Source organism: Triturus cristatus, chromosome 6 (assembly GCF_964204655.1).
Source record: "Triturus cristatus chromosome 6, aTriCri1.1, whole genome shotgun sequence".
Taxonomy (NCBI): domain Eukaryota; kingdom Metazoa; phylum Chordata; class Amphibia; order Caudata; family Salamandridae; genus Triturus; species Triturus cristatus.
In genome coordinates, this window is record NC_140589.1 from 219,904,244 (window position 1) to 219,922,260 (window position 18,017).

At 43.8% G+C, this 18,017-nt stretch overlaps 1 protein-coding gene across 1 annotated transcript in view; it reads right to left on the reverse strand.

The window, feature by feature from the left end:
• Positions 1–18,017, reverse strand: part of LOC146816676 (adhesion G protein-coupled receptor F5-like) — a 956,016-nt gene that overhangs the window by 173,898 nt on the left and 764,101 nt on the right. Inside the window, exon 16 of the mRNA XM_085610571.1 lies at positions 13,508–13,680. Within this exon, the coding sequence (XP_085466697.1) occupies positions 13,508–13,680 (173 nt within the window). The remainder of the gene's footprint in view (positions 1–13,507; positions 13,681–18,017) is intronic.

The following is an 18,017-nucleotide window of genomic DNA, read 5'->3' on the forward strand; positions in this document are numbered from 1 at the left end:
ATATTTTCTATCATAAAGACCTAGGAGTCCTGATCTTATGTCACATATCTTTTGAGGGATGTATTTTATGCAAAGTATCTGTGTTGCTTCTCAAATATCTTTTGTATGAAAATTGTTCAATGTATGGTCAATTGGCAGCTGACCATTGAGGGGGGCAACAATTTCTCCTTAATCAATGGTGGTGACTATAACAGGCAGTGCAGCTTGAAACTCCCTGGCTGCTCTTTCTTTTGGTCCAGAGAGTGCACCATAACGCCTGTACTTAACATTTGAATATACCTCAATGTTTTGTGATGTGCTGTGATGGTGATACTTTCCGGTGACACAGTTGGTCGGAGTCTTGGGGGAGGTTAAGCGGGGTCAGCAGCTCCATGGATTGTAAAAGTTAAATAAAAGTTCTTGAAAGAGTGTCAGCTCAGCTCATCTCCCTCCCGTTCATTAGTAATAGTCCGGCATCTCATAGAAGACGGGCATTCTCCCTGTTGCAGAGTTGCAGCTTTCAAATTCAGTGGGCTGGTGGGTTTAAGTGATTACGTCCAGTGGTACTGTCTGCTATATTCCCGCGCTTCGCATTATTTGCGAGCCACACTTCAGTAGTACAGTACACAACTGCTTGGAGACAAACTGGAGGAGTTAATATTTTTTTGTTATTAGAACGGCAGAACGCAGGTTTGAAGAAGCAGACTTGACAGCCATGCCACATGCTTGCACTGCCATCATGTGGTAAAAATTAAGTAAAACATTTTCCACAGTTAACCTCTACGTTTAGACTCAGATGCAGATTACATTCCTCACAGGTTGAAATGTGTAATCAATTACTCCTTTCTTAGCTCTGATGATCATGTTGTTGTGGACAGAAACAGTATCAAATCCTCAGGCTCACCTAAGGGTATTGAAGGTTCTCAGTTCACATCTTAGCCAGAGGGCGGCAGTATTTGCTCGCTGATTCGGTAGCAGTCACAAGAGTGGTTGAGCCCGTTGTCAGGACAAGGTTCTGAGTTTCACATATCAATAAAACACCACATGAGAGGAGTCAGTAGGCCACACTGACACAGATAAAAAGTTATGGTCATAAGAAGGATTCATAAGAAACACAGTACGTTGCTACCACGACCATCTGGGGCAGATTTCCAAGCCCCTTGCGACATGTTTATGACACCGTTGAACCACTTCTGTGATGCAGCAGCATCGTAAATAATGTGCCACTATGTGACAGATTTACAACGTGATGCATCTTGTGAGATGCGTCATGTTGTAAAGCCCTGCCCTACATTATACCTGCGCAGATTTCACGGAGTCACTTTTACGTCCTAGCTGCGTCAAATGGCACAGCGTGTTAGGTGTAGGGCGCCCCTGAGCATTGCTAGAGTTGCGTCCCGCTTGAGACACAACTCCAGCAATGCGCTGCCCTTACGACATAAGATGCAACACGCATCTGACTATCCTTGCATAACGGTGTGTTACATTGTAACTACGACGCATCCATGGTGTTGCAAGGGTATTCCTACGAGTTGCATCTTTAATGGTGTATCCCTGCCAATATGCAGGGATGCGCCAGGGTTGCGCCAGTCCTCGTAGATCTGCCCCTTGGTGTTCAACCTATGAGACTATACATGGTGCTCCCCTCCTGGTCTAACGACAGACCTTGGACCTATGCATTGACCGAACAGAACAGCACGGCACACGGCCAAAATAAAATTCAGCATACCAGATCCACAACACAGTCTGGCTCTCAGGGCAGGGGTTTCACACTTGTATAATTTACAGTGGACATTCCTGCCCCAACACCCTTACTTTGCTCTTTTTACGTCTCCCCTATTCTCTCCTGATGCCTTTCTGCACCTTTTTTCTCTCACTCCAGATTTTTTTTTACATTTTTCTCTTCATGATCCACTTTAGCAGCTCTCAGTCTAATTCGAAATCAGGTAGCAGTTTTTGGCTCAGGAAATGCTAGAGAAGCCTCCACTGTCCGAGGGCCAAAGGGGTGGAATCAGCCACATCGTCATGCGGAAAGTTGTCTCAGACATGTGCGCAGTCCACCAAGGATGTGTGCTGAGTATGTACAGAGGGTCCTTGGGACAACGGGTTTGCTGACTCCACCTGTGCAACAGTGTAGCTCCATAGGGCTGTCAGTGCCGTGTACGTGCTAAAATCCTCAATCAGCATAAGATGACAGGAAGGAGGAGGGTTCCTGCTACAGGCATGAACCAGCACAGTCTCTATTGCTATTTTTGATATAAACACAACATTGCAAATACATTCAAAACAAAAGTTTAATGAGGATCACAGACATTTTCAGGTACAACTGCTCGGGATATGGTGTGACACAAAGTAACACACTTAAGGTATGCAGTGTTGCACATAGGCACACTGCAAATATGGAAATAGCACACATATGCTTACTGAAAGCCTAGCAGCGTTAGATGTGTAGCAGGTAAACGCTCTTCTGTCCACCAGCATCTACAGTTGTATGTCATACCTACCCTGATGCACAATCTGTAATCTTCTTAAAGGCATTAATATCTATTGGGGATCGTCAGAGGTTGCATGCACCACCACTTTCTTTTTGTTTGCTACCCTCAGCACTGCCCTTTTGACCCCTTGTACAAAGGTCACTGCACTGTGCCAGGAACTGTTAGTGTAACTTAGAGGAAATTTTTGAAGTATTTATGAAGCACACGCACAGCAGTAACATGAAGATAAAACAGAAGAAAATAACACACCAATTTAGAAAAATAGTGTAAATTTCAATAAACCATTTGAAATCAAAACAACAAAAATCTAATCAGCAGAACCAGAGATATGCAATGTCAAAGATTTCAGATAGGTATAATGCCTAAAAGCTAGCCCTTGTCAGAATGTTTTGTTCCGTTTGTGGAATTGGAGAATTTGTCTACTCAGCGCTACTCCTGTAATGAGGAGTTACCGCCGAATTCTGCTAATTGCAGTGTGGAGGATGTTCCGTTCGAGCAATGCAAAAACAACGGAAACAACACAAGGCTCCAGAATCGAAGCTGTAGAGCATGATTTGGCATGGCCTAGAGTGAATTATGATCATTAAGAGGACCTCCGGTAAGATTTTCTAACATGTGCGTCACAAGCGGACAGAGGACTGCTTGGCGAGTAGACTTCTACTCAACAAGCAGCAAAATCAACTCGAATGACTTTTTAAAATAGTTATTCACTCTACCGGCACTAAATGGCAGCATAAAGTGCATTTCCGCATGTTTGCGGAACTCTGTGTAATCTTGCAGAATGTAATGTCGCGTCACGGAATTCCGTGGAGTGAAATTCCACAATTTCTGCTTACCCCCTACTAAAATCACAAATTGACACTTGGAGTTATCTGGTCGCGCAAGACCAGGTGAAAGTCACAAGCTTAGGCCGACTGCGATGGAGCACATGCATGATACAGGGACCAGGATAGTCCAGCTGGAGCAGGGAAAGCATGGCTGATGGATGTCACAGTAGCACAAAGAGCAGGTCAGGCATCGTGGATAGTCACCGCTGGAGATTTGCGTGGGCAGTCACTACAGGCTGTAGATGCTGTAGCATGAAGGGCTGATCTCACATTGCCGTCTGTCGCTGGCAGTCAGCATAGCACAATGAGTCAGGTTTACCAGAGCTTAGTGTAATCGGTCAGCATGGGCAGCAAGATCTTAGCACAAACTGGCCTGTTCACGGTTGTGAAGAGCCCAAAATAGGATTTCCCCTTTTTTAATCAGAGGGGTGCCCTCTAATGCCAGTCAAGAGTCCAGGACCTGGCAAGGCACCTCTTGGTGACCTAGGGCTCACTCTTGCAGAGACCAGTAAGGCTCAGGAAGTTCCAAGGGCAGGCCCAGGCAGCCGGCCAGCTGGGCAGATGCAGGAAGATGCAGGGAGACCTCTGAACTTGTTATGTCCCTGCAGCTCAGAACAGGAGGTCAGCTGACCATTGGGGTCACTCAGCCTGGGATAAAGGGAGTGGGCCCAGACTTCCTTCCCAGAAAGAAGGGCAGGGCCTCAAGCAGCAGGAAAACAGGGTATCCTTCATCTGTAGCATCCCTGGCCCTATTCTGTCTGGGGCATAATACGCTAGTGTAAAGTCCTTTGTGTGTGAGTTGATCCAGTGCCTTTGAAGTGCAAGTGTGATAGGTGACAGTTCTCCCCATCCTGCTACAGGTGGCCAATCCTGTAAGACCCAGAGCCTTTACTGTGAGGCTGTCTGAGAGTAATACACAAAGGGCAACTGCCAGCTACTCCTAGTCATGTGACCCAGGAAGATGCAGCTGATACCTAATGGTTAGGACAAGAAAATGGCAACTTTCTAAAAGTGGCATTTTCAAAACTTTGACTTAAAATACGACTTTACCATTAAAGAAGGTTTTAAATTACAATTCCTCACACATCAAACATTACTTTCCTACCTGCTCCAAATCAAATGTTATCCCTTATTAAATGTAATAAGGTAACACCATGCTATCTTATGCGGGAGGTAGTCCTTGCAATAATGAAAAATAATTTTGGAGTTTTTCACTGCCAGAACAAGTAAAACTTCAGAGTACATGTCCAACTTTTTAAATGCAATGCACTCTGCCCTCTGGGCTATTTAGGGCCTATCCTAGGGGGTGACAAAAGAGGAAGGTTTAGGCCTGGTAACATATTTATTGCAAAACAGACTTTCCAGTAAACATCGTTCATATGGATTTACAACTGACATTTTGTATATGCAATTTTACTAAAACATTGGATATTGTTTTAAATATAACGTGCAAATCTCTAGGTTCATGTAATAAGGACGTGTTTTAATTAAGGGAACGTAGTGGTTAGTGGGACTTGTATTTCTTTGAGGTTCGTGTTTGAATTGGCTATTAGAGTCACGTGAATGGTTGGAATGCACGCAAGGTGTTTTGAGTTGGTTTAATTGGGATTACTAGGCAGCAGTTGCCTATTGGCGAATTATCTCGGAGGTGTGATGAGGAGTGGATGAGGTGGTTTAACCGCCAGCAACAGCGTTTAGTATGTGCAGGTATAGATTATTATTATTTTTTCTGGGAAGTCATCACGTTGTGGGTGTTTCATTTGCCTACACTGGGTTTTACTAAGTTACATGATTGATGATGTTTGATTTGTTTTTTTGTTATTTACAATGTTCAGCAAGGTAATGGTGGGGCATTGTAAGACACAAGTGTGTGTGCAGTGTTTGTGCAGTACTCTTTTACATCAAACATGTATGGAGTCTAGTTTGCACAATAGGTTAAGATATAGCTTATGTTTTACCTGCTGTACCGTGAATAAATTGCTACAGCTGCTACAGCTGACCGAGTGGACTCGTGTGATTTCTTCGCCGAAAATTGCTTTCCTTTGGAATATATATATATATATATTCACTGAAAAAACCATAGGTTTCACACACGTTATAGTTAGGAATTAGCATTTAAAAAACCTTGCAAATTCACTGAAAAAACCATAGTTAGCGGAAATTTTACTGATAAAAAACCAGTGAAATTCCCCCGTTATAGTTAGCGCAGGCAACTATAACTCACGCGACCGCAATCTTCTGCTGATGCTAATACTGTATTTAGACACTTATTTGCCCATGTCTTCTTCCATACATTTTTAGCTATACATATATTACAAATATTTTTTTTTCATAAAGACACATATGTCATCAGCAGAAGATTGCGGTCGCGTGAGTTATAGTTGCCTGCGCTAACTATAACGGGGGAATTTCACTGGTTTTTTATCAGTAAAATTTCCGCTAACTATAACATGTGTGAAACCTATGGTTTTTTCACTGAATTTGCAAAGTTTTTTAAATGCTAATTCCTAACTATAACGTGTGTGAAACCTATGGTTTTTTCAGTGAATTTGTACGTTTTTTTAAATGCTAAGTTACTTTACGCCATTCGTGGCGTGCGCGCCCACTTAACGCAGTTCGTTCCGTGCGTGCACGGTGCGCTTCGCGCACCTTGCGCGCACAGTAAGCATGCAGTGCGCTTCGCGCACCGCGCGCCCACTTTACGCAGTTAGTGCCGTGCACGCACGGTGGGCACGTTACGCTAGATGGGCCATGTACGCACGATGCGCTTCACGCACCGTGCGCACATGGAGGACATATCATGCACTTCGTTTTGAAAGGTAATATTTTAATTTTTCGTAATTTTTATAAGCCATGCACAAATGGTGCCCTTCGGGCACCATTTGCACACGGGGTGGAGAGAGTGTGGATAATTTTTTCTTTTATTATTTTTGTTTAACATATTCTAGTTTATCACACTCCGGCCACCAATTGCACACGGGGTGGGGAGATTGTGGATAGTTTTTTTTTTTTTATAATTTTTTACGGTAAGCGTAATCGGCGAAATTAGCGAAAAAATAAAAATTGCATTTTTGGCCTTGGGGGGTCTTTGGGGACTCCCTCAACATGGCTATGTGTGTGGGAGCTGTCTAAACAGCCCCTTTACATGTTTTTTGGCTTTATTTTACAACCTAACTCTCAGTGCGAGAGAGAAAATGGCGGCCGCCGCTTCCTGGTTTCGGCCGATTCGAATGTTTACTAAGATCTAAGAGCCAATCAGAATCGCGCTCGCGCACGCCACCGTACGCGTACGGTAAGCGTGCCGTAAGCGCACCGTAAGCTGGCTCAGATATATATATTGATTTAAAGGCTATTTTCTCAGAATCTACTGAACAGATTTACACCAAACCTACAAAAGGCACTTCCTTGACCTGAGGACTACCTCTCTGCCAAATTTCTAGTAATTCTGTTCAGCCGTTCGGGCTGTAGCCCTGTCTAAAGGTCCTATGGAAAAATGCATGGGAAAAACGCGTTTTGGGACCCCCCTTTTATCTCAGCCCCCGCTTGACGAATCCCCCCGAGACTTTCAGGGTAGGAGCGGAGCGTAGCGCCCCACCTATTTTAAAAAATTCGCGAGGATTCGTCGACCGGCGCCAAAGTTATTCAAAATAGAATGTTGAGAATTTCCTATGGAAACGTGGTCCTAACTATAACTACCTACTGGCGACCGCCAGTAGGTAATATATATATATATATATATATATATATATATATATATATATATATATATATGTATTCCAATGGCCCAAACCTTTTGAGGAAGCACTCGACAGCAAATGAAAAACCGAAGGGTTTATTTTCACCAAGAAACCAGCATTTGCATTCCAGTTAGCATTCATAGCGCCTGACGCGTTTCAAGGCTCCTGCCTTATTATTTTTTTAGGTAGCATGATTTATGCATGACTCTCCTATGTGGGTGTGTTCTACCGAGTTTGGCATCTTGAGGCAGAATACCAATGCCCATTTATGGGCAAGATTTAATTCATGTGCTTTCCTATATGGAGTGTTCATGTGGTATTAAGGATTTACATATTTATGTATTATTGTGGAATTATTGCTACATTTATTGCATTATTTTCCTTCCGTTTTAGACATTCGAAGATGGCGCTATGATTAGTTGTCCTATGATGATTAGTCTGCTTTCTGTCTCTATACCGGAAACCTTGAATGCACTTTATTAATGTGAAATGGCCGCGGCGTCTCTATGCAGAAATTGACGAAGGCTAAGTGCCGAAACGCGTCTTTGCCCGGAGTTCTAGAAATAAATCTCTTTGAACTCTCCCCCGTGAGTGCAGTCATCTGTTACGGGTACGATTTCCCGATGGAACTGTGAGCTGTATATACGAAGCAGGAACACCCCCGCTTGTCGTGCACCCGTTCGAGAGTGCAACTGGCTGGTGTTGTGGAGCAAATATTACTTTTCCAGCTGCACCGTGAGTGCGGGATCATCGAAGATTGAGTGCCGAGACATCCTGGACATACTGGGTCAATATTGCCGTGATCAAGGACGGACGGCTGAGATACCGCGAATCCCGGTAAGGTGCCGAAAGCACAAACACTTCATCCATCATCCGCATTTTCACTGAACGAGGGGGAGAAGGGCATGAACATTGTAGTTGTGCATACAACTATTAAACAATGTACATGATGTTCTGCGAAACGGAACGCAGAGAAGCGGCCGAAAGCATTTTTAAAAAGCAGAACGGGACTAATAAGATTGCAAGTAATAACAATGGAACGTCTGCGATGTCGAATCTAGCCTCCAAATTTTCCAATTTAGAGCGTCTCTATGAGCAAGAGATCAGGAAATGGTGGGAGGCCACCTCCCTGCAAAACTATTTGAAGGGAAGGCAGAGTTCCGAGAGGCCTTCGCATTTATACAGTACCGGCGTACGAAAATCCTGACCCCTTGCTGTTGGATGCATGGGCGGAACACACGGCCCAGTCCTGCAAGGGAATGCTTGAAATACTTGTACGGTTCGCATGGAGCGACCGTGACAAGGCCTTAATATCGATTAAAGAATTGGAGGATGTTTTATGTAAAGAGGAAGACCAAACCAATGTGGATACAAAACGTGAACAAATGAAAAAAAGATTGAAAATATATGAACAAAAAATAAAACAGCGCAAAGAAGAGAAATTTGATCGGGACGAAAGAGGTTACAGCCAAGGCAGAATACTAACATTTGCCAAGAAATATGACAATCCCAGGAGAGAATTACGACAAAAACCAATCCAACCATCAGCAGTGGCCCCAGATACATCAGAATTGGAAATTACGGGCGATGAATCCTCTAATGAAGACGGAGCGAGTGGGGCTCAAATGGATGCACCTCCTTTTCACGAGGAATACCGACTTATCAGGAAACAGCAATTGCAGGGAGGCAGAGGCAAGCCTCCAGAACGGGCAGCAAGAGGAAGACGAGGCGGGGGCCAGAAAATTCGAAGGCTCGCCACCAATGACCCGCAGCAAGAAGTTTTCCAACAAACGGAAATGAAGCAACAAAACCTGACAATAATTAATTTGACTCCGAGAGTGTTAACCGTGGAAGAAGAATCGGTCCTACAACTTGGTCTCTCATTTTGCCCACAGAAAAGCATTGAATTCACCCAGACAAGAATTGACTTGTTTAAATTTACTCGTAAGCTGAAGCTACACAAATACTTCAAGTTGAAACCTCCCACCAGACAAAATATGAATCCTAGTCCTAGAACAACTGTAAAAGATGCATTGACTGGTAAGGAGATTGCAACTTTGAGAGTACTGGAGGATTTAAGAACTGAGACTGAAGATACTAACACTAGCTCCAAACAACTTATGGCTCAATGTGAAATTCAACAAAGTGGAGGCTCCAGTCCATTTAAACCTGCATCAGTATTTCTTTCACAAATGGCCACTGATGCAATTGATACATTCTCCGATGCTGTGATTAAAGACCTTACACGCTTACGTTATGACAATAAACATAGGAAGAGAACTACGAACTTCTCCAAGCAGCAACAGAAGGTGTTGGATAATTTATCTAAGGACACCTCACTTGTTTGCAAACCTTCGGACAAAGGGGGGAACATTGTTTTGATGACTAAGACCCAGTATGAAACTGAAGCATATCGTCAATTGAATGATACCGTATGTTATGAAAAAACTAGTGAACAGATGTATAATCAGAGCATCACCGATTATCATTTGTTGATTTCTTCTTGGTACAAAAAGAATAAACTAAATTTAGAGGAACATCTATTTTTGAGATGTTTGAATCCTATCATCCCTACTTCCTACTACTTGCCTAAGGTCCACAAAGACATCAAGAGTCCTCCAGGGAGACCTATTATTGCCTCTCAGGGTAGTCTCACGGAGCATCTCTCTATGTATGTTGACTTTTTCATTTCCCAACATGTGGTTACTTTGAAATCGTATTTGAGAGATACAAAAGATTTTTTAACACACATTGATGAAATTGAATGGCAAGCTAGTTACTGCCTTATGGTTCTTGATATTACGAGCCTTTATACATGCATTGCACACACAGACGGCCTTGAAGCCACACGGTTCTTTTTAGAAACTCGTGGCTTGAGGTTCTATGAACATAACAAGATGATTTTGGAATTTGTCAATTTTTGCCTGACTCATAACATTTTTTTGTTTCAAAAACATCTGTTTCGACAGGTGTCGGGGACCGCCATGGGAACCTGCTTCGCCCCCAGCTATGCGAACTTGTTCGTTGGCTGGTGGGAGGAGCAGGTGGCCTGGGCGGAGCCTAATGCATTTTGGAACATGAGGATAAAGGCTTGGTATCGTTATATTGATGGTTTGTTCATAGTGTTTGATGGTCCACCAGATTTGGCCAAATCATACAATGATGTTTTAAATTGTAACAATGTAAACCTAAAATTTTCAGGGGAAGTAAGTACTGAAGAGGTGAATTATTTGGACCTTACTGTATATGTAAATGACGGACAGTTACAGACTAAACTCTATCGGAAAACCACTGCAGGGAATTCAACCCTTTTTGCCACCAGCAGCCATCCCAAAAAACTGGTTGATAGTATCCCATTTGGAGAACTACTTAGGCTGAAAAGGAATAACACCAGCAATAATGAATTCCTAAAGGCAGCTGCATCGAGCATGCAAAGCTTTAGAGTAAGAGGCTATAGCGAAGCAGTTTTGTCTAGTGCCCTAGATCGAGTCAATAAGATCCCGAGAAGAGACCTATTGCGGAGAAAGTTGTGAATAAGTCCAAAAATGGCACTTTCCGCATGATCACTACTTACTCTGAAAATGCCAACCAACTCAAGAGGATATTGCGAAAAAACTGGCACATCCTCCTTACTGACAACATTATCAAGGAAGACTTACCAACAAATCCTTTGGTTACGTTTAGAAAAGCTAGGTCATTAAGAGACCACCTGGTCCATAGCTATTATGACGTAGAACCAAGTAGGGCATGGTTTTTACCCATGTGGCAAGTGCAAAGCCTGTAAGAAAAGCAAACGCACTTTAACTTATGATGTGCCTGGCCTCAGTACACCTTAAAAGATCACCAAGTTCCTTACATGCACCACTCCCTATGCTATTTACTGTTTAGTATGCCCTTGTGGGCTCCGTTATATCGGGAGCATGATCCACCCGGTGAAAATACGGATCCTCGAACACTTGAGGGCGATAAACAATGTGGATGAATCATACCCAGTAGCGAGACATTATAACAAGATGCACTGTCGAAATAAGGATCTCCTATCATATTTTTGTTTAGATCATGTACCACAAAACCCTAGGGGTGGTGATAGGATACAGAGACTTAGGCGTTTAGAGTCACGCTATATTATAGACTTGCAAAGTAAGAATCCACTGGGTCTGAATAGTGGTGAAGAGCTTGCTGTACACTTGGGATAAACTGGTTTACATTGCAAATTTATGATGATTTTCTCCTCCATTTCTTGTATTAACTTAGCTTTCTTTTTTTCGCACATAAAAATGTACTATATGTGTATGGATATTTAGTGCTGATTGATTACGTTTTATTGAGTCCTGTTGCATAGGTAGAGCACTGGCCCATCCATGGGCATGATTTATGCATGACTCTCCTATGTGGGTGCGTTCTACCGAGTTTGGCATCTTGAGACAGAATACCAATGCCCATTTATGGGCAAGATTTAATTCATGTGCTTTCCTATATGGAGTGTTCATGTGGTATTAAGGATTTACATATTTATGTATTATTGTGGAATTATTGCTACATTTATTGCATTATTTTCCTTCCGTTTTAGACATTCTAAGATGGCGCTATGATTAGTTGTCCTATGATGATTAGTCTGCTTTCTGTCTCTATACCGGAAACCTTGAATGCACTTTATTAATGTGAAATGGCCGCGGCGTCTCTATGCAGAAATTGACGAAGGCTAAGTGCCGAAACGCGTCTTTGCTCGGAGTTCTAGAAATAAATCTCTTTGAACTCTCCCCCGTGAGTGCTGTCGTCTGTTGCGGGTACGATTACCCGATGGAACTGTGAGCTGTATATACGAAGCGTGAACACCCCCGCTTGTCGTGCACCCGTTCGAGAGTGCAACTGGCTGGTGTTGTGGAGCAAATATATATATATATATATATATAATATTTTTTTAGGTAGCGTGAACTAGAACTAAAGGTATCAGAGCTCTGTACTTGAGCACCAGTTGCGTTACAGATGGACACATTCATTTGTGTTAGGCACAGAGAAAGTAAGTGATTTGTCCAGAATCACAGGATGTTGAGCGTCTTTGCTGATACTCAAATCTGGTTCCCCAGCTTCAAGGTCGACCGCCTGGAGCCGTTAAGCCACATCCTCTCCCCTATATCTAACATTCTAAAATATTTAATAGTGGTTTAAATGTTATAGATATCCCTGATGAAGGGCCCAAAATTCATTGTTATTGTGAATACAACTGCCCAGGATGAATTATGTATTCGCACATGCTAAAGGAAAAGGCTTGGATAGGCATATCTGCAGCATTTGATGAAATTGGGAAATATGACGCCTTTTAGGTGCATGCAGAAAGTAATGAGAAATGTATGAAATAAAACATGGATGAAAACAGATTAAAATGCATTCTCTTACTAAAGATGGAGTTCTCTGAATATCATCTGAATCTGCTGTCCGACTTGTTGATGAAGCTTGATGATGCTCCACATGTCAGGAAAGGTTCATTTTGCCAGGTCGTAATGGCCGTTTATAACTACACACACAGACTGAAATGGCAGACCTGGGATTTGTTTAGAGGCTACTTAAGTTGGTGGCACAATAAGTACTGCATGCCCACTAGTAGCATTTAATTTACAGGCCCTGGGTACATGTAGCACCACTTCACGAGGGACTTGCAAGTAAATAAATGTGCTAACTGGATTAAGTCAATGTTACCATGTTTAAAGGAGAGAACAAGCACTTTAGCATGGGTTAGCAGTGGTAAAGAGTGTAGAGTCTGCCCAGCCCAAAACATCCATCAAAAATGGGTTCAGAAAACAGGAAGGGTGATGTCAAATAGTGGAAGGGTGAGGTCAAATAGTCTGGTGGTCAACCTGTAGAGAGGGTCATGTCCAACATGTAGTACCTAGACTGGATTTGTACCTCCTCGGGCAACATTTTTGTTATTTTTTTAAAATCCTGAACATAATGCTTCATTTTGCACTAGTACTTTTTTCTAATGATTTGGTGATGTAATATCCTGTGATGGCCGGAGGATCAAAGATTATGTGACATCACTTCTTTTTGTGACATCACTTCCGTTTATGACACCAGGAGTGAGGTTATGTGATTTTACTTCCTGTGGTGTAACCACGGGTCACTTCCACTACCTCTTCCATTTTCATACCTCCTTTGCATCAAAATGCTTTTTTCACTCTCAGGGTAACAACAACAAAAGGGTTATGAGAATACCCTTCTCATAATCTCATAATATTCACCCAAAGATAATGACATTAGGCATTTTGCTTTAAAGTGTGTTTTTGTGCATAAGGGAATGGGTGCTAAGTAGAATGGTCAGGTAATGACAACATCTAATTCAATCGGCCTCTTATTCATTTTGGTTATTCTTTAAGGTCCATGTACAGTGCCAAGATGCCCCCTTTTGACTGCTTCAGTTCACTTTGCGTCACTATAAACAGATATCTGGCAGTCATTCATTCATTCTTACCTGACTTTCTGTCACAAGTTGATTTAGCTTTTTGGGAATACAGTTTGAGATTGGATTACCCCACGCACCCGCGTTGCAGGTGTATATGATTGTTCCGATCAAGTCATTGTTGCATGGTACAGTTATGGTATCACCTTCCTGCCCCACTCCATATCCAGAACATGTCGGTTTGGCTGAAACTTTCATTGACAAAAAGAGAAGTATAAATATGCAGCTACAGCAACGAATCAAACAGGTGACACAATAGCAATTATTTAATATTTCATTACACAGAGTGCACAGCTCCATTATAGATAGTGTAGTCCAGTGTTTCTCAAGCTGTGGGTGGGCCGCAAGCCAATTTATGAAGGGTCCAAAGTCCAAGCAATAAATAAAGATGCCTTTAAATTCTGCATTTATCATGCCACATTTGCTGCACTTCAGTGACAGAGATCAAATGTCAGGCTGGGTCTTCTGACAAATTGCTGCTTCAGTTCTTTAACATGGGGATTGTTGTTTACAAATGCCTCTCACTTTGAAGTCAGAGAAAGTAAAGTAAAGTTAATTATGTGCCAATTTTCCTGGGGTACATGAAGTGTTAAAGCGAATGCTGTAGGCTTTCATTTTGTGTAACACCCAACACAATGTAAATACCTGTAAACTAACCGTACATATTCAGCGGTTAGAAAAGCAAAAATGAAGCACAATTTCTTTTCAATTCTGAAGTGCGTTATGGTGGAAACAAATAGTAGGGTCGAAACAAATCAAGACACTTTTTGTTGGTGATGCACACATGATAAATTTTCACGGAAACTGAAACCCACACATGTTTATTACTGTGCAATGTATTTTTAACAGTAACACTGTATGTCTGTGCAAATTTAGTGGCCATTTAATTGGAAAATGTTCTGATTGTAATGACATTGCGCTCCACACAATGCTTTAGTTGCAATAAAAAAATAGCTCACCTCATGTCCATTAAAGCTAGGTGGGTCATGAAAGTTTGTCAGAGAAGGCACCACTCTTATTAAGACGCTGCTGAAGGGAATCTTTGTTAATTGAAGAAAGTTAGAAACTTGTGACAGAATCAGGAATTGTTTTTAAAATTGAATTGCACTATTGTTTGAGGGGGTACCAGAATCTTTTAAACCTTGTTTGGTCTTTATTTTATTTTCTTTTTTACTTGACTCGGGGTAAAAGGTTCCTCCGCACTGACGGCTCTCCGGTCCACCGCAATCGGTTCCCCGATTGATTGATGTGGAGAGAGTCCGTCTTCTAGCTCGTCCACCACGCAGGCGGGTAGAGGAGCGGTTAGCGCTCTAGTGGACACAACAGCCGGGTACAAAAGACACTCATTCTCGGCCGCGCAGCGGCCGCGCGCAGCGGGCGCACCGCGTGCGCGCCGAATGCGCGCACAAAGCAAGCCCGTCTGCGCCCGTCCGCGACCGGACGCTGCCGGCTGCCAGGAAATGCCGCCCATCCCTCAGCAGACTCTTCCCAGGCCTAGGCTGATCTATTCAGTCGGTAGGTTAGTGGAACTTAGGCATTTGGGCCCGTGTGTTGGTGGCCTAATCATATGTCCATTACGGACTGCCGTGTTGACGGAGAAGTCTAAAGGATGTGGCTGGACCTGTAATGACAACACACATACTCTCCTGGATATTCCTTCTCATACCCCCCTTAAGATTTTTAAGACTGTACGGATTAATCCCATAAGGGGGTTTATCAGGGGCCCAGAGGAAGGGTCGGGAGCGCCCTCCAAGGGGCTTTACCTAAATGTTAGATCCATCTCCAAACATGAGGCTGAAATCTGGGATCTACTGGATGAAGTTAGACCTAATATCGCCCTCTTTACTGAGACGTGGCTTAACCATGATGCCACCCCCGCACTGGCTATAGCATTCCCATCAGACTACACTGTGGTCCGGCTGGACAGACAGGGCAAACGGGGGGAGGGCTGGCCATGGCATCGCACCCTCCATACCATGTTAAGACCCTGGACACCTTCTCCTCCCCATACTTAGAGTTGTTGATATTCAGGGTTATCCGGGCCCAGGTTACTGAATGGACAGGTGCATTAGTGTATCACCCCCCTGGAAGCAATAGGAAAGAATTCTGCTCCGTTCTATTGGAACGGCTTGCCCCACACACATTTCAGGCTGCTGGGTTTTTGCTTGTGGGGGACTTTAATCACCACCTGGAGGCCCCATTCAGCACTGACTCTGCATGCCTGATAGCGGCAATGGAGACTCTTGATCTTCTTCCTAGAATCACGGGGGCCACTCATGTGGCGGGTCATACGCTGGACACCATCTTCACCAACATTCAGGAGGTGGGGGTAGAACCTCCGCGGAGCATGGGCTGGACTGACCATTCCGCTCTCAGCTTCTCCTGGGCCCCCACAAAATTCTCTAGCCCCCCTCGCCCTCGTAGGGAGCTCCGTAGACCCTGGAAAAAGGTAACATCAGACTCCTTTAGCAGGGCTTTTATCTCTCCTATTTTCAATGAGGCCGATGATGGCGACACGGCTTTGGATCGCTTTGAAGCCGCCATAACCAAAACCCTAGACACTATAGCCCCTCTTAAGAGGGTAAACATCCAGACTAGGGCTGCCCCCGCCCCTTGGTATTCAGATAACCTCAGAAAGGAGAAAGCTATCTGTAGGGCCAAGGAGAGAAGATTGAGACGATCCAAACTGAAACAGGATGAATTGCTCTATCGAGGCGCTCATAGGGCTTATCTGAACAGCTGTAATTCCGCTAGGAAAATGCATCTGGGTGCCCGCATTATGAATGCAAAAAATTCATCTCAGGAGCTCTTTACTATAGTAAAGGAGTTTGCAAATCCCAGAGCTAATAACCCTCTCCCCCCTCCCACCCAGAAACTCTGTGAAGATTTAGGTAGTCACTTTATAAATAAAATTGACAAGATCTATAGCTCTTTTGACCCCGAAGAGGGTTTCTATAACAAATCTTCATCTTTGGAGTCCCCGAGCAAGCCTTCTTTAGAACTAATCCCTAATATAACGAGGGAAGAAGTGTGCTCTCTAATAGCCAGAGTCAAATCCGGCTCTCCATCAGACTTAATGCCTCCCGCCGTAATGTCAGTGTTGTCCTCAGCTCTTGCCGAGTCTCTTACATCTGTCTGTAATATCTCGCTAATAACCTCCACTGTTCCGCGTAAGTGGAAGGAGGCAGGTATAAAACCCCTTTTGAAGAAGGCGCTGGCTGACCCTAGCAACCTTCAGAATTTTCGACCCATCTCTCTCCTGCCTTGTTGTGCGAAAAGTATGGAGACCTGGGTCAACCAGCACCCCTACCAATATCTAGAGCAGAATAATATACTGGATGCTTCCCAGTCGGGTTTTTTGTGTCTCACACAGTACCGAGGCTGCAATGTTGGAGGTAACAGACACTATAAGGATGTCCCTGGACAGGGACGTCCAGGTGATACTGGTCTTATTGGATTTGTCTGCCGCCTTCGACACCATCTCCCATCGAATACTTTTAGCTCGATTGTGAGAGATTGGTGTCGGAGGTAGGGCCTTTAAATGGCTCCTGAACTTTCTGGTGGAAAGATCTCAATGTGTCCAGCTTGGGCCTTTTATCTCCCAGACTACTACTATTGACAAGGGGGTTCCTCAGGGCTCAGTTTTGAGCCCTACTTTGTTCAACCTATACGTGGCCCCCCTGGCCGCCATCATCCGCGAGTCCGGGTTCGAATGCATATCGTATGCAGACGATACCCAGATGATAGTCCCCATTGAAGAAAGCCCTGCAGTAACCAGGTCCAAATTCCGTAAATGCATGATCAACATAGCAGAATGGATGAGGAAAAATTTTCTTCAACTTAATTCCTCAAAGACCGAGATTATTCTATATAGGAAGGCAAAGGAGTTATGGACCCCGGAATGGTGGCCATCTGAACTGGGAGATGCCCCTTCCCCCACAGCATGGGCGAAGAATCTGGGCATAAAAATTGATAATAATCTTGCTATGGACGAGCAGGTAAAATCAGTGGCTGGGGCCTGCTTTGGAACCATGCGAATGCTTAGTAAGATTTTTCCCTGGATGCTGCTCATGGCCAGACGGACCCTTGTCCAGTCACTTTTGATTAGTCGACTGGATTACGGTAACTCATTGCTGGTCGGGCTGAGGGAGGACCTGGCCACCAACCTACAGGTGGTCCAGAACACGGCGGCTCGCCTCATTCTCAATAAACCGGCTCGGACCCCCTCATCACCCTTTCTGCATCAACTCCACTGGCTTTCAATGAAAAAGAGATCCATTTTTAAACTGCTATGCCTGGTCCACAAGTCTCTCCATGGGCTGGGCCCTTCCTATTTGGCTAGGAAGCTCAAATGGTACCACCCTACTCGATTGCTGAGATCAAGCAATCAAAATCTGCTTTGTGTCTGAAGAGTCAGAAAAGTCAGGACGGGAGGGAGAGCTTTTTCCTATCTTGCTCCCACCCACTGGAACTCCTTGCCAGATGAGCTCCGTGCCTGTATGAATTACCGTAGCTTTAAGAA